Genomic DNA, 26,834 nt, shown 5'->3' with positions numbered 1-26,834 from the left:
GCTAACCTGTGAATTGAACTTGTAAATATATAGGTAGGTAGGAAGATCAGGTAGGTAGTGTAACAAGGTATTAAAGTGTTGGTGTACTTACCTGTTTCGCTTACCTACCTGTTAATTATATACCCAGTGACCTTGAGTGGTTGTTGAATACTTAAAGGTAGGGACAGGTGTGTAGGTAGTTATGCAAGGTAGATAGTTAGAACCTTACCTGCGGCCTATGTATATTTGCGGAGGCCTACATATTTTATTAACCTAATTTAAATGACCTTACCTACCCTAACAACCTATCGTAATCAAACTAACCTAACCATAAATAACCTATACCTTACCGGCGGCCTATGTAAAAGTTGGAGGCCTGCGTATTTTATTAACCTAACCTAAATGACCTTGCCTAATCTAACAACCTAATCTTACTTTTTTAATCTAACTCTTCCCGAAATTGACTGTTCTTTGCAATTCCTTAATTTTTATGGGAGCAGAGATTAGCAGGGTTGTTTTTTTGTCCATTTTTATTTTTTGTCCTTGAACCGTTTCCTTTGCTGTAAAAAAAATTAGGTAGGAAGGATAGACAGGTAGTTAGGAAGGGCAGGTGAGCAGTGTAACAAACAATTAAGGTGTGTGTAATTACCTGTTTCGCTGATCTACCTGCATCGCTGTCTTACCTGTGAATTCAACCCAGTGACCTTGAACCACAACTCCAGCGGGAACCAAATAAGGAAAAGTTTGTGAGCAGAAAGACGAAAGTATGGGAGGAGTTTTAATTGTTTGGTAATGGAAAGCTGTCATCTCTACCCCACTCCCTCCCCTCCCTCCTTTCCTCTCCTCCCATTCCCACCCCTTCCCTCTTCCTCTCCTTCCCTTCCCTCTTCCTCTCCTTCCCTTCCCTTCCCTCTTCCTCTCCTTCCCTTCCCTTCCCTCTTCCTCTCCTTCCCTTCCCTTCCCTCTTCCTCTCCTTCCCTTCCCTTCCCTCTTCCTCTCCTTCCCTTCCCTTCCCTCTTCCTCTCCTTCCCACCCCTTCCCTCTTCCTCTCCTTCCCTTCCCTTCCCTCTTCCTCTCCTCCCATTCCCCCCTTTCCTCTCCTTCCTTCCTCTTCCTCTCCTCACCCCCCCCGTCCCTTCCCTCTTCCTCTCCTCACCCCCCCCTTCCCTTCCCTCTTCCTCTTCCTCTCCTCCCCCTTCATTTCCTCTTCCTCCTCCCATTCCCTCCCCACCCTCTTCCTCTCCTCACCCCCTTCCCTCCCCTTCCTCTTCCTCTCCTTCCCTTCCCTTCTCTTCCCTCTTCTCCTCCCCTTCCCTTCCCTCCCTTCTTCCTCTCCTCCTTCCCCTCCCTTATTATAACTACGAGTAACTACACAACCACCACCCCTTCTCCCCTCCCCTTCCATCTCCCTCATAACAACCCCTCCCTTCCTTTCCTCTCCTCCCTCTCTCCTTCCTATCCCTCCCTCTCCTCTACGAATTATTTAATGGATTCAGACTGTACTTCGCTAGTTTCTATTTATTGTTTTGAAATGAATGATCTTTTAAGTGTAATTGAAGAAAAGCTAATAGGCGTTATGTATGAGGTAATGATCTTTAAACTTGTAGTATGGAGAGCTGTCATTTTTTACTTTCCTCCCCTTCCATTCTCCCCTCCATCCCTCCCCTCCATCTCAATATTGCTCTTTCTCCCTACCCTTTCATTTCCTCCTCTTCCCATTCTCCCATTCTTAGTTTTTTCCTCCTCCTTTTTCCTCACCCTCTCTTTCCTCCCTTAATCTCAGTCTCCCCACTCTTCCTCCCTTTCCTCCCCTATCTTCTCCCTTTCCTCCCCTATCTTCTCCCTTTCCTCCCCAGTCTTATCCCTTTCCACCCCTGTCTTCTCCCTTTCCTCCCCTGTCTTCTCCCTTTCCTCCCTGTCTTCTCCCCTTTCCTCCCCTGTCTTCTCCCTTTCCTCCCTGTCTTCTCCCTTTCCTCCCCTGTCTTCCCTTTCCTCCCTGTCTTCTCCCTTTCCTCCCCTGTCTTCTCCCTTTCCTCCCCTGTCTTCCTTTCCTCCCCTGTCTTCTCCCTTTCCTCCCCTGTCTTCTCCCTTTCCTCCCCTGTCTTCTCCCTTTCCTCCCCTGTCTTCTCCCTTTCCTCCCCTGTCTTCTCCCTTTCCTCCCCTGTCTTCTCCCTTTCCTCCCCTGTCTTCTCCCTTTCCTCCCCTGTCTTCTCCCTTTCCTCCCTGTCTTCTCCCTTTCCTCCCCTGTCTTCTCCCTTTCCTCCCCTGTCTTCTCCCTTCCTCCCCTGTCTTCCCTTTCCTCCCCTGTCTTCCCTCCCTGTCTTCCCTTTCCTCCCTGTCTTCCCTTTCCTCCCCTGTCTTCTCCCTTTCCTCCCCTGTCTTCTCCCTTTCCTCCCCTGTCTTCTCCCTTTCCTCCCCTGTCTTCTCCCTTTCCTCCCCTGTCTTCTCCCTTTCCTCCCCTGTCTTCTCCCTTTCCTCCTATTCCTATCTCATTTTTTTTCTTTCTTTATTCCTGTTTCCTTTTTTTCCTCCCTCTCCTCCCTATTTTCTTTCCTTCCTTCCTCTATTCCTGTTTCCTATTTTTTCCTCCCTCCCCTTCCCATCTCCCTTTCCTTCCTTCATTCCTACCTCATTTTTTTCCTCCCTCCCCTCCCTATCTTATCGTTCCTTCCTCTTTCCCCTTTTTTTCCTCCATCACCCTCCTTCCCATTCTCTCCCCTTCCCCTATCTCCTCGTTTCAATGATTTAACCACCCCACTCCTTATTTCCCCCTAACTACCTCCCCTTCCTCCTCCTACCCCCCATCCCCTTCCTCCTCCCCATCCCCTTGTTTCAACGATTAAACACCCCATCACCACCCCCCTTAAATACATCCCTCCCTCTACCTCTCCTCTCCCCACCCTTCCCCCTATCCCTACTCTCCATACCACGATTTAACCACCCCATCATCTACTCCCCTAATTACAACCCCCTTCCCCCCCCTTCTCCACCCATTACGACTTATTTCGAGATCATGACCTGTTTAGTGAGAATGTGGAAGGGGGGTTAAAGGAGGGGGGGAGAGGAATGGAAGAGAGTGTGGGGTAGAAAGGGAAGGGCAAGGAGGAGAGGAGAGAAAGAGGCAGAAGGAAAAAGAGGAAGAGAGGTATAAGAAGCAAAGAGAGGAAGAGGGAGAAAACGTAAGGAAAGTGGGGAGGGAGAGAGGGAGGAAAATGGAGGTATAAGAAGGAAAACGAGGAAGAGGGAAAAGGAGGAAAGATAAAGAAGAAAAGGAGGAAGAGTAGAAAAGGGAGAGGAGGAAACAGCAAAGAGAAGGGAGAATAGGGTAAGGGTGTATGGAAGAAAGAGGGAAAGGAAAGGGAGAGGAAATGATAAAAGGGGGATGAAAGAATTGGAAACAACGAGGGAGAATGAAAAGAGGGGAGAGAAAGAGAAAGATAAAGGAGTGACGAGAGAAGAAACGGAGGTAGAGAGGAAGAAAAAGGGAGGGAAGAGAAAGAAAAGAGGGAGAAAAAGAGAAATGGAGATGGAAGAGACAAAGAGAAGAAGAGGAAAAAGGAGAGAAATGGGGGAGGAAGGAGAAGAGAAAGAGGAATGAAAGAAAGAAATGGGGAGGGAAGAGAAATGGAGAGGAAAGAGACAAAGAAAAGGAGAAGAGGAAAAAAGAAGGGAAACTAGAGAGAAGGAAGAAAGAGGAAGAAGAGAAAAGGGATGTAGAGGGAAGAGGGGGAGAGAAAAGCGGAAAAAGAAGAAAAAAGATAAATTTGAGAAAGAGAAGGAACAGAGGAGAAAGAGAAAGGGGATAGAGATGAAAGAGGGGAGAGAAAAGAGAGGAAGAAGAGGAGAAAAGATAAGAGAAATCGGAAAGAAATGTAGAAAAAGGAGGGAGAGAAAGGAGATGGAGAGGGAAGAGAGGAAAAGGAGAAGGAAAGAAGAGAAATGAGAGAGGAAAGGGAATGACGGACGGAGAGAGGAAAAGGTAGAGGAAAGAAGAGAAATGAAAGAGGAAAGGAAGAAAGAGGAATGACGGATGGGGAGAGAAAAGAGGAAAAGGAGGAGGAAAGGAGAGAAATGAAAGGAAAGGAAGAAAGAGAAAGAAATGGAGGATGGAGAGAGAAAAGAGAAATGAGAGGAAAAGAAGAGAGAGGAATGACGGATGCAGAGAGAAAAGAAAGGAAAAGGAGGAGGAAAAAAGAGAAATAAGAGAGGAAAGGAAGAAAGAAAGAAATGGCGGATGGAGAGAGAAAGGAGAAGAAAAGAAGAGAAATAAGAGAGGAAAGGAAGAAAAAGAGGAATGACGGATGGAGAGAGAAAAGAGAGGAAATGGAGGAGGAAAAAAAAGAAATAAGAGGAAAAGAAGAAAAAGAGAATTGGCGGATGGGGAAAGGAAAAGGAGGAGGAAAAAAAGAGAAATAAGAGGAAAGGAAGAAAAAGAAAGAGGAATAGCGGATGGAGAGAGGAAAAGGAGGAGGAAAAAAGAAATAAGAGGAAAGGAAGAAAGAGAAAGGGGAATGACGGATGGGGAAAGGAAAAGGAGGAGGAAAAAAGAGAAATGAGAGAGGAAAAGAAGAAAGAGGAATGGCGGATGGAGAATGGAAAAGGAGGAGGAAAAAAAGAAATGAGAGGAAAGGAAGAAAAAGAGGAATGACGGATGGAGAGAGGAAAAGGAGGAGGAAAAAAGAAATAAGAGAGGAAAAGAAGAAAGAGAAAGAGGAATGGCGGATGGAGAAAGGAAAAGGAGGAGGAAAAAAAGAGAAATAAGAGAGGAAAGGAAGAAAAAGAAAGAGGAATAGCGGATGGAGAGAGGAAAAGGAGGAGGAAAAAAAGAGAAATAAGAGAGGAAAGGAAGAAAAAGAAAGAGGAATAGCGGATGGAGAGAGGAAAAGGAGGAGGAAAAAAAGAGAAATAAGAGAGGAAAAGAAGAAAGAGAAAGAGGAATGGCGAATGGAGAAAGGAAAAGGAGGAGGAAAAAAAAAGAGATAAGAGAGGAAAGGAAGAAAAAGAAAAAGGAATAGCGGATGGGGAAAGGAAAAGGAGGAGGAAAAAAAGAGAAATAAGAGAGGAAAAGAAGAAAGAGAAAGAGGATTGGCGGATGGAGAAAGGAAAAGGAGGAGGAAAAAAAGAGAAATAAGAGAGGAAAGGAAGAAAAAGAAAAAGGAATAGCGGATGGAGAGGAAAAGGAGGAGGAAAAAAGAAATAAGAGGAAAAGAAGAAAGAAAAAAAGGAATGGCGGATGGAGAAAGGAAAAGGAGGAGGAAAAAAAAGAGAAATAAGAGAGGAAAGGAAGAAAAAGAAAGAGGAATAGCGGATGGAGAGAGGAAAAGGAGGAGGAAAAAAGAAATAAGAGAGGAAAAGAAGAAAGAAAAAGAGGAATGGCGAATGGAGAAAGGAAAAGGAGGAGGAAAAAAAGAGAAATAAGAGAGGAAAAGAAGAAAAAGAGGAATAGCGAATGGAGAGAGGAAAAGGAGGAGGAAAAAAGAAATAAGAGAGGAAAAGAAGAAAGAAAAAGAGGAGTGGCGGATGGGGAAAGGAAAAGGACGAGGAAAAAAAGAGAAATAAGAGAGGAAAGGAAGAAAAAGAAAGAAGAATAGCGGATCGTAACTCAACTCAAATATGATCACTGTAACGCCTCATATACCAGTTCGAATCCCTTTTATCTCCATCAGGGCGTCTAAATATTGGCAGCACGTCTTTAAGCATATCCTTTTAACCTGTTTCTGGCGCCCCCGGTGACTCGAAACCCTCATTAATAGGATTGAATCGCTTTAAGAGCAAGATCTGACTCCCTGTGGCTTCATTACCTGGTATCGTTAGTCTGAATCGTAATCTGATGGAGTTGGATTCTTTTTAACTCTCCTTATGATTATTAGGAATATATTTTTTTCTTATTTTCTTTCCTTCCCTTTGTGTTTTTTTTTATTTTCCTTTCTCTCTCTCTCTCTCTCTCTCTCTCTCTCTCTCCTTCCTATTCTTTTATTCATTCTTCATTCCCTTTTTCACATTTCTCCTTTCATCTTCATTTATCTCCTTTTTCCTCTCCCTTTTTCTTTCTCCTTATTCTTTCTCTTCCTTCCCCTTTTCTCTTTTCGCCTCTTCTTTCTTCCTTCCCCTTTTCTCTTATTTGTCCTTTTTTTTCTCTTCCCATTCTTATTTCAACTTTTTTCCGCTTCTCCCTTTCTGTGTCTCTTCCCTCTCCATTTCTTTCTCTTCCCTCCCCATTTCTGTCTCCCATTCCACATCCTTCCCCACCCAACCCCATATACCCCCAGCCCCACATACCCCCAACCCCACATACCCCCAACCCCACATACCCCCAACCCCACATACCCCCAACCCCTACATGCCCTCCCTCCCTCCCTATGCTACAAGTTTGATATAGATAGGAGTGTTCAAAGCCATTTGACCCACTAAGAAACCTCAACTTATTTTTTATACTAACATACGAATACATAACACACACAACCGTTTTTTTAATTGATAACTAACATAGAACAAACTTTACTGTCCTAACTGCACGGTCTAATAATAACCAGTAACATAACTTTGCAGGGAGTGAAAGACAAAGAGGAGGAAGGAGATCAAGGTCACTCGATATCAAGATTCAGTTCAAGATTTCACTTCGAAGATACCTCAAGGAAGAAAGGACCAGGAGCGAGTCGAATTGAAGGACGAAGAAGAGGAGATCGAGGTCACTACGAGATCAAGCTTCAGTTCGAGATATCCCTTCGAAGATACCTCAAGGGCGTAAGGACCAGGAGCGAGTCGAATTGAAGGACGAAGAAGAGGAGATCGAGGTCACTACGATATCAAGCTTCAGTTCAAGATACCTCAAGGGCGAAAGGGCCAGGAGCGAATCGAACTGAAGAAGACGAAGAAGAGGAGATCGAGGTCATTACGATATCAGGCTTCAGTTCAAGATTTCACTTCGAAGATACCTCAAGGACGAAAGGACCAGGAGGAAGTCAAATTGAAGACATATCGAGATTAAGATAAGTTTATAGTTTCTTACGGTTCTTTTTATCGCCTTTGAACTAACATATAACGATGAACTATAGCGACTTAGACAACTATATTACTTGGTAGGATAGCAAGGAAAGGGTAAAAGGGAGGAGATCTTGAGAGCTAGTTAACAATGGAAGTATATTTGAGCATTACAATAAGGATGTTAGTGTGTATTTACGTGGTTTAAGTGCGGCAAGGGTTTGAGGGGATGGGTAGGTGGGTGAGAGAGATGATTTGGCGAGTGTGTGGTCATGGAAGGGGTTGTGATGTGGCTCTGAGGATGTGAGATGTGGTTTGAAATGCATGATGTGGTTTTAATGACTTGTATGGTATGTGGTGAGGATGTGGCTCGGTGTGATGTGACTGAAGTGTGATGTGGTTGTTGTGTCTAAGGAAAACGAGGAATCGAGTTTGTCTGAGTCTGTGGATGAGTTAGCAGGTTAATCATCTTCACACACCTGACATCTTCTCTCCACCCTTAGCACACCTCCTCCTCCTCCTCTTGATCATCTTCCTTCACCTCCATCTTCCTCTTCCTCCTTTTTCTTCTCTTCCTCGCCTTCCTTCTCCTCCTCCTCCTCATGGTCAACTTCCTTCACATTTTTTATACATCACCTTCCTTCATCTCTTCTTCTTCCTCCTCCTCCTCCTTTTTCTTCTCTTACTCACCTTCCTCTTCTTCCTCATCTTCCTCCTCCTTGTGATCATCTTCCTTGTCTTCCTTCACCTCCTCCTCCTCCTCCTCTTCCTCACCTACCTTCTCTTCCTCCTCCTCCTCCTCCAGTCCTCTCTCTCTCTCTTCCACTTTACTCCATATCCAACATTTTCCTTTGTACACAAACACACACCAACCTTTCTGTCCTTCCCCCTTTCCTAACCACTCTGCCCCAATGTACAATTTACCTATTTACCTAACAGGGCTAATTTACCTAAACCGCTTCCCTTTTATGATTTGAATTTTTGGTAATATTAAAATCACTACCAAGCTGCTATTTCTGGCCGCCTCTGGATTTGCATAGTTAATTGGATGGCATTTATGAGATTCTGGTTAATATTAAAAGTTCTCTCGATCTTTGTGGGCTGAGTGGAGACAGGTGTGTGTGTGTGTAGGTGGGTGTGATGTTATGCAAGTTTATTTTAAGTAGTTTTCTAATTGGTCATTTTTGGTTTGTGATGTTAATGAAGGAGAATAAATGTATGTATGAATGTTTAAGTAGAGTTTCCTTATTTTTCTTTTTTTTGCAATTCACATTCTTCCTCCTCCTCTTCCATTTTTTTTCTTCTCCTTCCTCGTGTTCTCCTCCCCTCCTCCTTTTCTTTCCTCTGTTCTATTTCCCCTTCCTCCCTCTTCTTTTCTGGCCTCTCTTCCTCCTCCTTCCTCCTGCTCTTCTTTCTTCCCTTTATTTAGAAATACTGGTTCAGGGTTTTCATTCCTTTCTTGAACTATCATTATTATTTATTTGATTTGTGAATTCATTAAGTGTCCTCCATTGTCTTAAGTTCTTATTTTGTTTAATGAGTGGAATGTATTTATTTCGCATCACACCACTTTGTACCATTTTTCCTTACATTCCCCCTCCCTTTTATTTTTGTTTGGTTATAATCTGGTAGACTTTTTTGATTCATCTCTTCTCATGTTTGTAAGGCTATCTTATTTAATATAACTGCTGTTATCAAAATTAAGTCCATCAAACCTCAAAGAGTCTCCGGAGAGAGACACTGCCAGCCTCTGTGGTTTAAGAAACTAGTCACAGTGTCCCTTACATTTTTATTTATTGTCCTCCAAGCATTCAAAGTTGCTCCTCAGCTGTTCTTCTGTTTCACAGGTTGTACCCGACGGGTCACTGGCGGCTGGCTTGTCCCACAGCAGGGTGCCAGGACGCAACCATCCAGGAAGTGGAAGCTGCTGCTTTGAGCGCTGTGACACGGGAGCGGGACGACAGACTCCAGCTCCACACCTGAAAGAAGCTATATGTTACAGATGTTCCTTATTGCCTCAATAAAATGTCTCGGACACTCTTGTTGTTTGATTTTAAACACTATACTTCCGGTCTTTCTCCGGAGCCTCTTTTAGGTAGTTTTAACTTGGTACAGTTTTTAGGCCCTTTTATGGCATAATAATGCAAACTTTGGACCTATAAGGGCCTATATTATAAGGCTATAAATATATATTATTGACTTTGGATCAGCATTTATGGGCTCACAAATGTATCAAACATGAATTCATAAGCTGATGAATGCATCTTATAATTCATAAACCTACAAATGCTTATCCAAAGTCAATAACACACATTCATGGCCTTACAATAATAGGCCCTTATAGCTCTAAAGTGTGCATCTATTGACCTATGATGTGCATTTCTACTATTTTCTAGAATACTGGAGACAGAGAGCTGTGGTCCGTTCCACCTCAAAATAAATGGTGTTCCGCCCACTACTCTGTAATTGTTGCAATACTTTCTACTAGGAGGGAACTGATATACAACAAAGCTAAGGGCAAAAGAGTACATTGAGAAACAGTACAGGATATTGTATTTGCATTTCATATTCATATGACTTTATATAGTTTTATCTGTCAGCTGACAAAATGTATATACGATATACGTACAGCCCAATGTAGGGCCATGGGTAAGAACCTTGTCAGTGGCTGTTCACTAGGTAATACAGGTATTTCATCAACAGAAAGAAAGGAATGCAAAGATTGCCACAGTTTTGGAGGCGTGCCCAACGCCAATTTCTTCTGAGAAGAAACGAAGAAACGGACCACACCTGTACTATCCACCTCCAGCCAACCCTGAGACAGAGACAAGGTTCTGAAAACAATCCCCACAGCTCTGAGCTGAGAAAACTTGACTGGGTGGGCGGAACATACATATCAACACTGACTTAACCCAGTAGCAACGACGGGCCAAATTTGTGCCATGATATAAATCCCCAAAAATAGATGATACATAATCTGATCACAAATGATTTGATATATATTATGAAATGGTTTCTCATTTTTCTTGCTTGGAGGGACCATTATGAAACATGATCCCCACAGCTACTGGGTTAACACTTGGCAACAGACACTCGAGTACACAATAGGAACATATCTAACACTCAACACCATTTACTCTATACTACTACTACTACTACTTTTAACATCCTTATTTACTCTACACCCAGGGAGAAATAGCTGGAGATGTACCCATTCTACCATTAACAAAGGGGTGAGGAGAGAAGGAGGTTCATTAAGCAATACAAATAACCAGGTAAGGCGAGGTTTCCACTATCTCGTTTTCTAGGCCAAGTCTCTGCCTGTGACCCAAAGAAAGCATTTATCTCATAATATCCAACCACCTTATGACCTCAGAGCACAGACGAAAGGGTTAAATTCATCAGAAAAGCCATAAAACAGCAGGAATTCCCGTCAAATCGCCATGGTGGGAACCTCGCCTAAGACAACACATACTGCAACTCAAGAAACACCTGCCAACCTGTTAATGAGAGGTGCGTTCTGTGGCGAGGGCCTTCATATGCTCCTTATCTGCCGCCCTGCTGACAGATGGCTCCCGTGCTTACAGCTGCCAAGGAGGTCACGGTGAGGGGCGAGGGCCTTCATATGCTCCTTATCTGCCGCCCTGCTGACAGATGGCTCCCGTGCTTACAGCTGCCAAGGAGGTCACGGTGAGGGGCGAGGGCCTTCATATGCTCCTTATCTGCCGCCCTGCTGACAGATGGCTCCCGTGCTTACAGCTGCCAAGGAGGTCACGGTGAGGGGCGAGGGCCTTCATATGCTCCTTATCTGCCGCCCTGCTGACTGGTGGCTCCCGTGCTGACCCAAACACTCACAGCTGCCAAGGAGGTCACGGTGAGGATCTGCAAGGCATGAGAGAAGTGAGAATCTAATTGAGTAAGGCACTAAATGAAACTAAGGGGGATATTAAGCATTTTGATACCATGGCACACACACATTTACTAAGGCTTTCTAGGAGTACTGAGCCTTTTCAGGGGTAGTTTTATGCCCCTAGTGTTGGTTTGATAATTCTTCTGTGTGATGAATGTGAAACAACACTCGTTAGAACCTGATTAATCTCCAGTTTGGCCTTAACAAATAGTTGATGCGAGTGTCAGAAGCGTCTGCAAATACCGACCTTATATTACTTCTATTTTTATACACCAATGGAAACAGCTCAGGGGCATGAAAAAACAGAAACAAAAGCTCACCAAACCCTGCTCCAACATAAAGAGTAAAGAAAGTGAGGCCAGCACCGAGATCAATTTCCACCTACCCTCCTGCCTCCCCATGGACCCCACCGACCCACCAACCTACAATACCTACAAATTATAATGTAAAGTATTTCAGGGCCTACACATACACATTTTACCCGGCAGCGTCGGCGGACCCATTTTTGGGCTCCCGCAAGTCGGTCCACTGAAACGGCAGACCCTGTTTGGGGCTCGGCTCAAAACGCCTAATTCGAGCTAATTTTAGGCGGTGGTGGCATAGAGCAACCCACCATGCATGCCCTGGGTCATTGTGGTGGGTGAGTGATCTTGAGGTGGTGCTGTAAGGTCATGGCAGACTGAGTTAGCTATCAATACAGTAATCACTTGTCAAATTCTCTTAAGTAGACAACAAGCGACTCTCGGCTAGATGCCACGTGTCACAAGACTTTATTTTGTAACAAACACCACCCAAAAAGAATGGAGTTTGAGTATAAGTAAATATTTTTAACGGCTTTATGGTCATGAGAGGAGTGCTCTGATATACATTCCATGCTCTTTTCTTAGTCTCAAAATGCAGTGTAATGTTACTGTTTCTCGGCCACTTCTCGGCTTTCCCGTAGCCGAAGCCCACGGGTTAATAAGGCTTCTCTAGAGACTACACCCAAAGATGGAGTATTCATATTCGGTATTCGTATTCAGGTACATTTGAATGCCGTATTTGGGTGAATTCGTATTCAAATAATTATTGACAGAAATCAAAGTATTGTCATTCTTATCCAAATACAAGGGAAAAGTGTTCATATTCTGAGAATAATTTGACATATATATACGGTACTTAAAAATTTATTATATGAAATAACAGCCGTTGTTCCCTACAACTCCATCTTCCTAGGGGGACGTGTTATTGTAATGTATAGTACAGGTTCATGAGCTCATTTTACTGTTGCATAACTTTAGAACAGTGCTATACCCAGTTATGCCAAGAAGGTATTTTCCAATGAACAGTATTCATGAATACTTTCAAGATGTATTTGTATTTGTATTAAAACCATTTCAATGTATTCAAATTTGTATTCATATACACTTGAATTTGAAGTATTCATATGTGAATACACAACTCTTGTATTCACTCCATTCCTGGTGCACCTACTTCTATGGATAGTTTTATTAGCCCAGTGACAGTTTGTCAAGGCTTCTGCATCAAGAAATGCAAAATATAACTCCTGAGTGTCTACTTCATAAGCATTGGTCATGATACCTAGTTGTTAGGTGAAGGTTAAGTTCAAACTGCAATTGAAACACTGGTTCTCTCATAAGTTGCAAGTAACATATAAAGTAACTCACATGATGTAGTGTTATTATGCGTGTCCCGCCAAGCTATATCCCGCCCCTCAAGCTGGCCAGTCATCCGCAGGTAAATATGACCCACAGGAGGAGGTCAATGCTCTCCCGGGTCCACATGTCCACCTCTCTGCAACCATCATGTGTGTCCAAAGAGAGGGGCAGGCTGGTCTTCTCAGGTAGTGCTGCAATGGAGGGTGAGAAGTAGTGGATAGTGGATAGTCATTGTTGTGCAGCTTTGAGCCTTTAGATAATTAGGTTGTTAAGTATGAAAAGTTTTCCATCAGGTGCTAGTGTTAACATCATGATGCTGTACTTGAATCAGTCGCTGTATAATTGCCAAGAGTAAAATATTCAACTCGCATTGATATGTTTCTCTGCCCTCAAAACACCTACAAGAAGTCATTTATATTTTTAGAGGAAAGGAGGCAGCTCAAGGGCAAAACAAAGATCTGGATACTCCCCTTTTGAAAGCATTTACATTACATACAGGAGGAAATACAGACAAACAAAGGCTGCTGAATCATAAATATGTTTGGGCATTGCTGAAACTGGCCGTTTTACTGGCAAACTACAATAAATAATGAAGACAACCAGAGCATAGGATTTGATTTTGCTCTTTCCTTTGTACATAATTATATCAAGTAACACAAAATGACACAAGCAATATAAGATTAGTCACAGCTGAGCATGACTAATTTGTAACAACGAAGAAACATTTATAAAAACAATACATAAATACATTAAAATCATATATAATCTCTTGCCAATGTAATTATAAGGCAAGTTTACATTCCTGGTTATAAGGCAACTTTACATTCTTGGTTGAAAGCTGGAAATGAAGAAAGGAAAATAACTAAAGGATATCAAGGAAGGAAGATCAGCGTGAGGAGACCTAAGAAGCAAAACAAAGAGTCAGAGGTCTACAAAAGAAGACATGAGGTACAGTTTCTTACCATTATCACGCTGGTGGTCCAAATCCTCTCAGGCAATACTAACACTGTGCTGCATCAGGCGTTGAGTTGCTTCCTCCCGGGACCACACGAAGCCTCTCTCGCCACACTGAAAACGGAACCACAGAGTAAATGACAGTGCACGGTGTTGGGGCTGTATGGAGACAAAAAGGAAACGGAAAGAAGAATGGCAAAGTTGGCAAAAGTGTTCCTCGCGCAGTGCTGGGAAAAAAGGGCACAAATGTCTGAATAAGTGAATATAAGTGGCTTTATTTCAGGTTAGAAAATTACATAACGCTGAAAAGAAAGTTGTGTGAATAAGAAGGGAGGAACGAGAGGAGGAGGACCTAAGAAGCGATACAAAGCGTTACAGGTCAAAAGAAGAAGAAGAAGAAGAAGGTGCAGAATTACTCAATCTCAAGCAATAAATAACAGCTTCATGCCACTTAATAGGAACTTATCATCAATAAATTCCAGCACCGTTAAATAGTAACCTATCACTGTTAAAATAGTAGGTAGTATAAACCATTAGCGCAAAAAGTAAATATCTAATACCTGGTACCCATTCACTGCTGGGCGGACAGGGGCGTAGGGTATCGGAAAAGCCGCCCAAATTTTTCCACTCCGCCCGGGAATCGAACCCAGGCTCTCTCGGTTGTGAGCTGAGTGTGCTAACCACTGCACCACGAAGCCCCCTAAGTACCCACCCGGGAGCCCCATTTTCCCTATTTTTACCGTTTTTTCAGCCATTTTAACCCATATTTTCCTCTCTATTTCCTTTTAAGTGTATAAGGTAGCTTTGATAGTACTTAAGGCGCCTGGGAAATAAGGGGAACAAGTGTAATAGCTCAAAGAATGGGAAAATAAAGCGAAAAATTACAATCCCGTAAACCGAGCCGAGAACACAGGTGACCGGCGAGATGTCATATTTCACCATTTTCAACCTTTTCCTCTTACTATCTACCACTCCATTTATATTTCCATGACCTTAAAGCTATCCCCGTGCTCTTAGGTAAACAACAACACGTCTAAATGCCTCCCATTATACGTATTTCAGCCATAAAGAGGAAAGAATTCTCACCAGCCATGTTGAGTCTCCGGGGAAATGGTCTGAGTCTTGCCACTGGTTGTCTTTTCTTTCCTTATTTCTCTTTATTTTTCTTTTCTATGTGTATTTCCATGGTCTCAAAGCTATCTCCGTGCTCTAAAGTATACATCAATAGGTCTAGGTGTCTCTTATTATACGTATTTCAGCCATAAAGAGGAAATAATACATGTTGATTGTGCAGGGAAACGGTCTTGATCTTGAGTTGGTCTTCTTTTATTTCCTTATTTCTCTTTTATTTATCTTTCATTTGCTTTTATCTTGTTATCTTGAGTTCGTGTATGTTTATTTGATATTGCCTCTTTTTATTTTCAAGCAAGGACTCACCAGTAATAGGAGAGAGGGAAAAATAGGAAGCTTTCTCAGATTGTCTTGGGATATTGGTGGTCTTTATTTTCTTATTTCTCTTTTATTTCTCTTTCATTTGCTTTTATCTTGCTATCTTAAGTTCGTGTATGTTTACTTGATATTGTCTCTCTTTATTTTCAAGCAAGGAATCATCAGTAATAGGAGAGAGGGAAAAATAGGAAGCTTTCTCAGATTGTCTTGGGATATTGGTGGGTTTTATTTTCTTATTTCTCTTTTATTTCTCTTTCATTTGCTATTATCTTGTTATCTTAAGTTCGTGTATATTCACTTGATATTGTCTCTCTTTATTTTCAAGCAAGTAATCGCTAATTATAGGAGAAAAAGGGAAAAATAGGAAGCTTTCTCAGATTGTCTTGGGATATTGGTGGTCTTTATTTTCTTATTTCTCTTTTATTTCTCTTTCATTTGCTTTTATCTTGCTATCTTAAGTTCGTGTATGTTTGCTTGATATTGTCTCTCTTTATTTTCAAGCAAGTAATCGCTAATTATAGGAGAAAAAGGGAAAAATAGGAAGCTTTCTCATATTGTCTTGGGATATTGGTGGTCTTTATTTCCTTTTTTCTCTTTTATTTCTCTTTCATTTGCTTTTATCTTGCTATCTTAAGTTCGTGTATGTTTGCTTGATATTGCCTCTCTTTATTTTCAAGCAAGGACTCACCAGTAATAGGAGTGGGAAAAATAGGAAGCTTTCTCAGATCGTCTTGGGATATTGGTGGTCTTTATTTTCTCATTTCTCTTTTCTTTTCCCTTCTCTTGTCTTAACTCATATACGTTTTTTATTCATGTGATCTTACTCTATTTTCAAAGGAGTAATACCCAATAAAAGGAGGAGAAAAGGAAGAAAACTAGGAAACCGGGCTACTGAAGTGAACCAAACTCCCTTTATATAAAAAAATACAACTATAATTAAACCCACTAAAATATAAAAAAAACCAAAAAAGGAAACCAAATCCAATATAAACTCAAAAAACACCGAAAGATGAGAATATATGAGGAAATGTAACTATAATTTCATAATGAACGCCAAGAACTTTACCCCAAAACAATTATAACCCCAAATAAAACAAATGAAACAAATTAAAATCGCCACAAAAACAAAAATAAACCCAGAAAAAATCGAGAAAAAGACAAGAAAACAGAAAAAGACTATAGTGAACGCTAACACCACTACCCCAAAACTCACTAAAAAAACACTTCAACCACACAAAACATCCCCAAAAATCAAAATAACCCAAATAAACCACCAAAAATAGATAAAAAGCAAATAAAACACTAGAAACCGAAATAATAGCAGCCAACTAGCCAGCCGGTCCGGTCTCTAGATTCTACAATGGCTGCTCGATTTGCTGTCCTGGTGAGCTTATTTTCCCTATTTTTACCGTTTTTTCGCCCTATTTAACCCATATTTTCCTCTCTATTTCCTTTTAAGTGTATAAGGAAGCTTTGATAGTACTTAAGGCGCCTGGGAAATAAGGGAAAGTGGTTAAATAAGGCATTCCGGTGTTCTTCGAATCAGCTGATGGGATGAAGTGGTCACTGGTTTCGGTTTCTTATGGTTTCTATGGTGTGGGTTTTACTTGTTTTCTAGTTTATATGTGTTCTAGGTCATGATTCTTTGGCTGCCCTTGATATTTTGTGGTTTTCTTGTGTTGCTTTATTAAGGGACTCTAGTTTTGCTGGTTTGGGTTTCTTACGGTTTCTATGGTGTGTTTTTCTATTGTTTTCTAGTTTATATGTGTTCTAGGTCATGATTTTTTGGGTTGCCTTTGATATTTTGTGGTTTTCTTGTGTTGCTTTATTAAGGGACTCTAGTTTTGCTGGTTTGGGTTTTTTACGGTTTCTATGGTGTGTTTTTCTATTGTTTTCTAGTTTATATGTGTTCTAGGTCATGATTCTTTCGTTGCCCTTGATATTTTGTGGTTTTCTTGTGTTGCTTTATTAAGGGACTCTAGTTTTGCTGGTTTGGGTTTCTTACGGTTTCTATGGTGTGTTTTTTATGTGTTTTCTGGTTATTTTGTATTCTATGTCGTGGTTCTCTACTCGTCATTGGTATTTAGTGGTAGTGGTTTTCTTCTGTTACATAATATCATACGGGACAATCTTGCTGGTTTCGGTTTCTCAGGGTCTCTTATTTTGTGGTGTTTTCTATATGTTTTCTAGTTTTATAGTGTTCTAGGTCATTATTATTTGGTTGTCTTTGTTATTTTGTGGTTTTCTTTGGTTGCATTATTACAGTAATTGAGTTTTGTGGTTTCTTTTTTTTCTCATCCCTTATCTGGTGTTTTCCATGTGTTTTCTGGTTACTTGGTGCTCTAGGTCGTGGTTCTCTACTCATCATTGGTATTTAGTGGTTTTCTTCTGTTGCATAATTACTGCACTTGAGTTATGAGTAAATATCCAGAATCACACCCACTATAAGATGGCAGAGCAGACCAATATTGAATGCATGCACCGCAATTCAAACTAACAACCTCACCTTAGCCTTATCAGTGGTGCTTCTGAATGTTGAAATAATGACCTGTACCCACTAAGAAGAGCAGCCTTTTGCCGGTAAAACAACAAATATTACGGTGTTATTTATCTTCATTCCTGTTCCTTCTCTACCCTAACAGACAGTAAGCTATAAACAATAAAATAGTACATAACCTGTGGGGAAGGAGGAGGATGAGGGAGAGAGGTAAGGTGGGTGTCGGAAATGTAGGATGAGAGGGAAGGGTTAGGGAGGAAGGAGGGAAGGGAAGGAGAGGAAAAGTCGGGAAGGATGATGATGAGGGAGAGAGGTTAAGTGGGTGTCAGAAATGTAGGATGAGAGGGAAGGGTTACGGAGGAAGGAGGGAAGGGAAGAAGAGGAAAAGTGGGGGAGGAGGAGGAGGGAGAGAGGTTAAGTGCGTGTTGGAAATGTAGGATGAGAGAAGGGTTAGGGAGGAAGGAGGGAAAATTAAAGTTTCGTTTAGTCAGCGCAACATCTGTGGTCATATGCCAAAGAGAGACAGAAGGGGAAGGAATTATAGGAGAAGGGAAGAGATCCCAGGAGACATGACACAACCCCCGATTAATACCTGGTACCCATTCACTTCTGGGTGGACAAGGGCGCAGGGAATCGGAAAAGCCGCCCAAATTTTTCCACTCTGCCCCGGGAATCGAACCCAGGCTCTCTTGGTTGTGAGCCGAGTGTGCTAACCACTGCACCATGAAGCCCCCGGGAGGAAGGAGGGAAGGGAAGGGAAGGACGGGGAAACTAACTAACCCATTGCCGATAAAACTGTACCTATTGTGGATAAAACTAACCCACTGCTAATAAATGGAAACGGTCACTGCTAAAGATATTAATTTATTGCTAATTTTCTAGTGTTAATTCTCTTCATTAATTCTCCATCTGTATTTCAGGCGAGGTCCTTCTCCACCTCTGCTGCTCGTCAGCAGTTGGTTCAGGTGAGTTTTGGGGTGGGCACTTAACACTAGTACTGAAAGATATATTCACACAAATAAAAGAGGTAGATAAATATATTGAAATGTCTTGACACTCACCTTGACCTCTGTTCTGCAGCCGCCCATCCAAATTTTTGGCATGGAGGGCCGCTATGCCACTGCCCTCTACTCGGCCGCCACCAAGAAGAAGGTCTTGGATGCCGTTGACAAGGACCTCAAGGAATTCACTGTAAGAATGCAAGGGAGTCCTGTGATAGTATTTTTTTTTACTATGGTTCTCAGTACTGGTATATTTTTTCTTGTATAAATCTTGTATTTAATCTAAACATGTCATGAACTCTGACTGCTAATGAGGGGACTTTAAGCTGAAATTGTCAAATTATAACTATCTGAGCCAATTTTAGCAGGTAGAAATAATATCGTATGAACATATTGAGGCAAAAAAATTATAGTGAAATTCCTATAATATTTCTCACAGTATTCCCAGTCTTAGGGGAAGGATATAATTGGTGTATTCCTGTAACCTTTCTCTGAGTGGCAGTAACCATAATCATTAACCTGTCCGCTGCAATTGGCACAGATTTGGCTTTCACTCGTTGCTTAGTAACATATACTCCCAGGTCTTTCTCTGCCTCTGTGGTGAATAGTGGAGTGTTTCCCATGTCATATTGGTGTGCTGGATAATCCCTCCCAAGGTGCATGACTATATTTTCTTCACTGAATTGTAGCAACCACTTTTTGTTCCACTCCTGTAGCTTGGTGATGTCTTCTTGTAGGAAATCCGCAGTCAGGGGGTTAAAAAGGAACCATTGCCTTTAAATTTCAAACTATGAGAGAGATCAATTTTTCCCCTCCACTCCCGTCACAGACCCTGATGAAGAACGACATTCAGCTGAAGGAGTTTATTCTGAACCCGCTGCTGAGCAAAGACCTGAAGAAGGACGGCATCAGCTCCGTGCTCGCCAAGAAGAACGCCAGCCCCCTCACCGCTAACTTCATGGGTGAGCGCTGCGACTGGGCTTTTTATCTCCTTTTTTTCCTTCTTTCCTATTATTCCCTTTCTTCATGGGCGAGTGCTGCAACTGGGCTTTTTATCTCCGTTTTTTCCTTCTTTCCTATTATTCCCTTACTTCATGGGCTTTTTTTCTTTCCTGTTTTTCCGACTCTTTTATCTTATTATTATGGGCGAGTGCTTTGGCTTGCCTGTGCTTTTTTTCTTCTCAATTATTCCTTCTTTTTCTTCTTCTTGTTCTTCATGGGTGAATGCGGCTCTTTTTCCTTTATTGATATTTTTCTTCCTCTTCTTTATCCTCCTCACAAACTGTTCTTTTTAGGTCTTTCGGGCAACTAAGTTCATTTTCTTCAATAATTCCACACACATATAACACTACACAATTAGTCATAAGTCTTTCTGGCAACCAAGTTCATTTCCCTTCAATAATTCCAGACACATTATAACACTTCACAAATTAGTCTGAAGTCGTTCTGGCAACTAAGTTCATTTCCCTTCAGTAATTCTGGCAACTAAGTTCATTTCCCTTCAGTAATTCCACACACATATAACACTAAACAACCTATTCTTAAGTCTTTCTGACAACCAAGTTCATTTCCCTTCAATAATTCCACACACATATAACACTACACAACCTATTCTTCAGTCTTTCTGGCAACTAAGTTCATTTCCCTTCAATTTCTCCTCAGCCCTAACACCTACACAAACTGTTTTTAACCCGATAGCTGCGGGGATCATGTTTCTTAACGGTCCCTCTAAGTGAGAAAAATGAGAAAAAAATCATCACTCACACAAACCATTTCATAATATATATCAAAGCATTTCGGATCAGTTTATGTATCAGCTATTTTGGGGGTTTATATCATGGCACAAATTTGGCCCGTCGCTGCTACACGGTAAAGCCACAAATTTGGCCCGTCGCTGCTACCGGGTTAAGTCTCTGGCAACCAAGTTAATTTCCCCCAATTTTTCCAGCCACCCTCATCGAAAATGGACGCCTTGGCAAAGTAGAAAGCATCATCGGTGCGTTTGAAACCATCATGTCGGCCCTGCGCGGCGAGATCGTGTGCGAGGTGATCACTGCCAAGGTAAGGTCCAGCGACAGGGGTTGTGAGGGGTTCTGTACGGTGACTTTTTTGGGTCAAGGCTCCACCTTAAATTGACCTCTCTTCTGGCCTCTCTTTATTTTTTTGTTCAGGGTATTGTCTAGTGGATTTTTTGTTAGGTTTTATTTATTTATTTTTATTTTTTTCCCTTTAGCTGCCTTCCTTAGTGTTAAAAATATGGGGTGTGGTTCTTGCTAGCTTGCATTCGAGAAGTTGGGTGGTGCTTTTGTGTAATTCTAAAGCCCATATTCTTCAACATTTCAAGGCTTACACCCACATTTGGTTCATGAGGTTGTGGTTCTTCAAGCTCAGTATTCGATAAGTTGGGGTGATGCTTCTGGATTAGATTTATGGACACACGTATACACTAACACACTCAGCATTTTCTCTTTCCTTACCCCCAGATTTCCTCCTCCTTCCTCCCTAACCATTCCTTCTCATTCTACATTTCCAACACCCACTTTACCTCTCTCCCTCATCATCATCCTTCCCCACTTTTCCACAAGATAACACAGCCTGGGAATACATCACCCAACCCTTTTCTTCTCCTCCTCACACAGCCCTTGGACGCAGCCACACAGAAGGAGCTGGAGGCCACACTCAAGGCATTCGTCAAGTCCGGCCAGGTCATCAAGCTCACAACCAAGGTGGACCCAACCATCATCGGCGGAATGCTCGTCTCCATTGGTGACAAGTACGTCGATATGTCCATGTCCTCCAAGATCAACCGCTTCACTTCTTTGCTCCAGGAGGCTGTCTAGGGTGGCTTGACAATTGCCAGGCTGAGGGTCGACTTCACATTGTACAGAACTAATATTATTACCTATTCAAATCCTCCGAGGTGAAGTGTATTGTACGTTAGTGTTTCCGTGGCATATATGAATGGCAAAACATCCTCTATCATTCCTGGAAGTCCTTTGAGTAGCCTTGGGAGGAAGTCAAATGAGCTGATGAGGCTCGGGGAACACCACCATCACCTCCTCCTCCTCCTCACTGTTAGAATTTGTGCTTGCATGAATTCTGATTGTATATGTGAATATAATGAAATTACTTTATAGAAGGGCTTTGTATGAATCTTCCTTGATCTTCCAAAGGTTTCCACATCATATTCACCTGGACTTATCACCTCAAAACAATGATGGTCACACTCACAGGTAATGGTAGAGTCGTGGGGCGGAGATTCCTTTCACAACTATATGCAGGGAACCAAAATGAACACTTACATAACAGTCCAAAACATAAGGGAGTGAAACAGAGTTAGTCAAAAGTAAAAATATTTATGCTTTGAAAATAGAGTGCGTACATACAACATACAGGTAGGAAAATATAGAGAGCTACTTACAGGTTAGTAGATTAAACATTACTAGCACCAACAGGCATTACACCCAAACTTACACAAATAGATAACAAAAAGGAAAAACAAACAACACTACTGGCAAACAACATCAATACACACACACAGGAACCACAAACTATATAACAAGAAGGAAAAACAAACAACACTACTGGCAAACATCAACACACACACACACAGGAACCACAAACTATATAACAGGAAGGAAAACAAACAACACTACTGGCAAACATCAACACACACACACACAGGAACGACAAACTATATAACAGGAAGGAAAACAAACAACACTACTGGCAAACAACATCAACACACACACACACACACACACACACAAGAACCACACACGCTAAATCACAACAACAAAAACCAGAAGTGGAAGCAGAAAACACAGAGCTACAGGCATGAGAGAGACAAACCTCATCTTGTTGGTGCATCCCCGGGCCCTGTAGTACTCCACCATCTGCTTGAGGTCGTTGGGTCTCGTCGGGGAGTAGTCAAACGCCTCCATGGCCTTGCGACTACTGCAGTAATGGGTGACGGATTTATAGGCCTCGGAAGGTGTGACAAAGGGGGAGAAGGGGAAGAACTTGTGCACTAGACAGTAAATGACTGCCTGGATGTATGCCGCAACGAGGATGAGGTATAGGGGCAGCGTGACAGCAGGGAAGGAGTAGCCAAGACCTTCGAACAACGGCTGGAAGTAATCAAAGTAGCTGACCGGCGCTGCGTCATTGATGAAGAACGCTTGTCCGGATACTGAAGGCTTGGAAGCTACTCTTGTGGGGCCTGAAGAGGGATTTGATGTTTCTGTACATGCCACTGGAGCTTTGGACTTTGAAGCTACTGTAGGTGTGCTTGAAGAAGGGCTGGAAACTCTTGATGGGAGAACCGAAAGGGAATTGGATCCTACTGTACAAGCTGATACATCTTCCAGCCTAGAAGCTACAGTAGGTTCTGATGCTCCTGAAGAACTTGAAGCCACCCTGTCAGACTTGGAGAGTGAGGAAGGGCTGGAGTCTCCTGAAGAAGGGATCGGGCCTTCCTCCTTTTCACAGCTCAGAATCTTGCCGGATGTGGAAGGTATTGCCGGAAAGTCTTGCGTGCTGAGGCTCTGCTCCTTCAAGAGTGCCTTCATTGCCTTCAGGTGAGCTTGTACGGCATTCTGGGTGGTGTAAGTAAGTGGCGATGTAAGTGGCTAAGTAAGGCATTAGTGAAGTATAAGATTTAGTAGTAAGTTGGGTAGTAAGTTCTTTTTCTGTGGTTCTCAGTTACCCAAGAAGATGATGAAGAAGAAGGAAAGTAATGCTGATGAATTTGATGATGATGAAGAAAAAATGAGAAAAACAGAAGGAAAATAAGACTAAGATAATACTGATGAAGTTGAAGAAGAAAAAGTAAGAGAAAAAAGAAAAGAAGGAAAATAAGAATAAGAGAAGGAAGATGAAGTTGATGAAGATGAAGAGAAAAAAAAGGAAAACAATACAAAGAATAAGATAATGGTGAGGAAGTTGAAGAAGATGAAGAAGAAAAAGAATGAGTAAAAAAAGAAGAGGAAGAGGAGGAAGAAGAAAACACCCAGTACATCCAAAAATGAGTTAATAACACCCTAGCTAACATACCAGACATAGGCCTATACAAGATGCTACAGGGACGAGCCAACATGCCAGAAAGACTGAAATAGGCCTTACCTGGATCCCAATGAAGTCTGTTAGGCCGTCTCTTCTGCCAAACGCAAAGACGAGGAGCCCAGATCTGTTGAAGAAAGAGAAGAAAAGAAGGTTAGAACAAAGCTTAACACAGACACATGAAGTAGAAAGAGAAGAAGAAATTAAAAAAAGAGAAGCATAAATAGAAGAGAAAGAAGAGGAGACTGAGGAGAAAAAGAAGAAAGATAAAAAAAAGAAAGAAGGGAAGCAAATGTAGAAGAGAAAATAGAGGAGAATGAGAAGAAAAAGAAGAAGCAAATATAGAAGAGAATGAGAAGAAAAAGAAGAAAGATAAATCAAAACAAAGGAGAAGAGAAGCAAAAACAGTAAAGAAAAAGACAAGAAGAGAAGAATGAGGAGAAAAAGAAGAAGCAGAAAGATAAAAAAGAAGAGAATGAGAAGAAAAAGAAGACAGATCAAAATAACGAAGGAGAAGAGAAGCAAAAACACTAGAGAAAAAAATACAAGAAGACAAGAATGAGGAGAAACAGAAACACCACCAGAAACAGAAGAAGCAGAAATCACAAAACCAAGCCTCATCTCCCTTACCGCATGGCACTTATGATCCTGGGTGAGTGTTGCTTCTCCCCCAGGCCCATCACCCCATTCATCCTCAGGGAACAGGTGCGAAGGGGGCAGAGGCGGGGCTGGGGGGCTGCATGGGGTCCAGGAGTAGAGGGGGTAGCAGGGAGGTCACACTTCCCATCAGCCATCAGGACCAGTCTCTCTGCGATGGCCTTGGTTCTGCAGGTGGAAAAGGAGTTATTGCAAAGGTGTGACTTGTATTATTTTTTCCCTGTTTTTTGGTTGTTATTGCAAAGGTGTGACTTGTATTATTTTTTCCCTGTTTTTTGGTTGTTATTGCAAAGGTGTGACTTGTATTATTTTTCCCCCTGTTTTTTGGTTGTTATTGCAAAGGTGTGACTTGTATTATTTTTTTCCTGTTTTTGGTTGTTATTGCAAAGGTGTGACTTGTATTATTTTTTTCCTGTTTTTGGTTGTTATTGCAAAGGTGTGACTTGTATTTTTTTCCCTGTTTTTTGGTTGTTATTGCAAAGGTGTGACTTGTATTTTTTTCCCTGTTTTTTGGTTGTTATTGCAAAGGTGTGACTTGTATTTTTTCCCTGTTTTTGGTTGTTATTGCAAAGGTGTGACTTGTATATTTTTTTCCCTGGTTTTGGTTGTTATTGCAAAGGTGTGACTTGTATATTTTTTTCCCTGTTTTTTGGTTGTTATTGCAAAGGTGTGACTTGTATTATTTTTTTCCCTGTTTTTTGGTTGTTATTGCAAAGGTGTGACTTGTATATTTTTTTCCCTGTTTTTGGTTGTTATTGCAAAGGTGTGATTTGTATTATTTTTTCCCTGTTTTTTGGTTGTTATTGCAAAGGTGTGACTTGTATTATTTTTTTCCCTGTTTTTTGGTTGTTATTGCAAAGGTGTGACTTGTATTATTTTTTCCCTGTTTTTTGGTTGTTATTGCAAAGGTGTGACTTGTATTTTTTCCCCTGTTCTTTTGGTTGTTATTGCAAAGGTGTGACTTGTATTATTTTTTTCCTGTTTTTGGTTGTTATTGCAAAGGTGTGATTTGTATTATTTTTTTCCCTGTTTTTGGTTGTTATTGCAAAGGTGTGATTTGTATTATTTTTTCCCCTGTTTTTTGGTTGTTATTGCAAAGGTGTGACTTGTATTTTTTTTCCTGTTTTTGGTTTTATTGCAAAGGTGTGATTTGTATTATTTTTTTCCTGTTTTTGGTTACGTGAAAAGGAGTTTGCTTGTGGAAAAGGTTTATTTTGTCAACTTTACTGCTTGGAAAAAGACTTAATTGTTTTCCGCTTTTTTTTTTTTTTTTTAACATCAAAGGATGCGGCTCAAGGGCAACAAAAAGAGTCCAAAAAAAAAAAGCCCGCTACTCGCCATTCCCACAAAAGTAAAAATAAAGAATAGCCAAAAGAGAGGTCAATTTCGGGTGGAAGTTAATGGGTGGGTGTTGATTTCTGCTTTAAATTCATCAGTGTCAACAAGGCCAGATTAGCTTCAACAATTAGGTTAGATCAGGTCAGGCTAGATTATTAGGTTGGGTCAGATTAAATAAGTTTGAGTATCAGGTCAGGTCAGGCCAGGTTAAGTCAGGTTAGCTTGGGTATTAGAACAGCTAGGTTAGAGTGGATATTAGGTTAGGTTAGGTGAGGTTAGCTTGGGTATTAGAACAGCTAGGTTAGAGTGGATATTAGGTTAGGTTAGGTGAGGTTAGCTTGGGTATTAGAACAGCTAGGTTAGAGTGGATATTAGGTTAGGTTAGGTCAGGTTAGCTTGGGTATCAGAACAGGTAAGAGTGGATATTAGGTTAGGTTAGGTCAGGGTCAGGTTAGCTTGGGTATTAAAACAGGTTACAGTGGATATTAGGTTAGGTTAGTGAGGTTAGCTTGGGTATTAGAACAGCGAGGTTAGAGTGGATATTAGGTTAGGTTAGGTCAGGTTAGCTTGGGTATCAGAACAGCTAGGTTAGAGTGGATATTAGGTTGGGTATTAGAACAGCTAGGTTAGAGTGGATATTAGGTTGGGTTAGGTCAGGTTAGCTTGGGTATCGGAAGAGGTTACAGTGGATATTAGGTTAGGTTAGGTCAGGCCAGGTTGTCAGGTTAGCTTGGGCATCTGAACAGGTTAGAGTGGATATTAGATTGGGTTAGGTCAGGTCAGGTTCGATTAGAATAACTTAGGTGTTAGGTGAGGTCAGGTTAAGTTAGCTTGGGTGTCAGGTGAGGTCAGGTTAAGTTAGCTTGGGTGTCAGGTGAGGTCAGGTTAGGTCAGACAGGATAGGATAGAAAGAAGAAGGAAAGGATGAAAAAGAAAGAAGGTAAGAATGAAAAGATAGAAGGGAGGGAAGGGAGAAAAGGAGAAAGAAGACCAGGATCAAGAAAGACAAGATAGGGATGAAAAAAAGATAGAAAACAAAAGATGAAAGGAAGAAAATATGAAAGAAAACAGGAAAACATGATAAAAAAAATGGGAAAAAAGACGTATAGTCAACACACACACACACACACACACACACACACACACACACACACATACACACACACACAACCTTTCCTTATATAAGATAGGTCAGGTTAGTCTGTACCAATGACTCCCTTACACAGAGTAGTAGTCGGTGTGGGTGTGAATGGGGTAGAAGGGCATCGTCTCATCCCCCTTCACTATCTCATCCCCTCCGAAGATGACGTTGTAGGTGGAGGTGTGGACGAGGGCGCGTACCTGTGGAG

At 41.6% G+C, this 26,834-nt stretch overlaps 2 protein-coding genes and 1 long non-coding RNA gene across 5 annotated transcripts in view; 1 reads left to right on the top strand and 2 right to left on the bottom strand.

Annotated features, from left to right (window-relative positions):
- Nucleotides 1-8,734: 8,734 nt before the first annotated feature.
- Nucleotides 8,735-14,784, bottom strand: LOC126994255 (uncharacterized). Its single transcript, XR_007748921.1, has 5 exons — nucleotides 14,569-14,784; nucleotides 13,491-13,596; nucleotides 12,538-12,719; nucleotides 10,461-10,842; nucleotides 8,735-8,939 (listed from the first exon to the last, which is right to left on the bottom strand). It is a non-coding gene; the product is annotated as an uncharacterized LOC126994255 (long non-coding RNA).
- Nucleotides 14,785-16,207: 1,423 nt separating this feature from the next.
- On the top strand, nucleotides 16,208-21,568 carry LOC126994218 (ATP synthase subunit O, mitochondrial-like). Its single transcript, XM_050853505.1, has 6 exons — nucleotides 16,208-16,315; nucleotides 18,349-18,393; nucleotides 18,509-18,619; nucleotides 19,259-19,391; nucleotides 20,378-20,490; nucleotides 21,069-21,568. The coding sequence occupies exons 1-6, from the start codon at nucleotides 16,292-16,294 to the stop codon at nucleotides 21,267-21,269; spliced, it is 627 nt and encodes a 208-aa protein (XP_050709462.1). The 5' UTR covers nucleotides 16,208-16,291; the 3' UTR covers nucleotides 21,270-21,568.
- Nucleotides 21,569-21,769: 201 nt separating this feature from the next.
- The window catches only part of LOC126994189 (short-chain dehydrogenase/reductase family 42E member 1-like), a 131,805-nt gene continuing 126,740 nt past the window's right edge, over nucleotides 21,770-26,834 (bottom strand). For all 3 annotated transcript variants that reach the window (XM_050853468.1, XM_050853480.1, XM_050853473.1), the window contains 4 exons: nucleotides 26,708-26,826; nucleotides 24,121-24,315; nucleotides 23,554-23,617; nucleotides 21,770-23,027 (listed from right to left, as the gene is read on the bottom strand). In XM_050853468.1, the coding sequence (XP_050709425.1) occupies nucleotides 22,212-23,027; nucleotides 23,554-23,617; nucleotides 24,121-24,315; nucleotides 26,708-26,826 (1,194 nt within the window). In that variant the 3' untranslated portion in view covers nucleotides 21,770-22,211. The remainder of the gene's footprint in view (nucleotides 23,028-23,553; nucleotides 23,618-24,120; nucleotides 24,316-26,707; nucleotides 26,827-26,834) is intronic.

The sequence above is a fragment of the Eriocheir sinensis genome, chromosome 7, assembly GCF_024679095.1.
Source record: "Eriocheir sinensis breed Jianghai 21 chromosome 7, ASM2467909v1, whole genome shotgun sequence".
Lineage (NCBI taxonomy): Eukaryota > Metazoa > Arthropoda > Malacostraca > Decapoda > Varunidae > Eriocheir > Eriocheir sinensis.
Note: the sequence above shows the minus strand (reverse complement) of the source record. Positions and strands in the feature narration are given on the sequence as shown.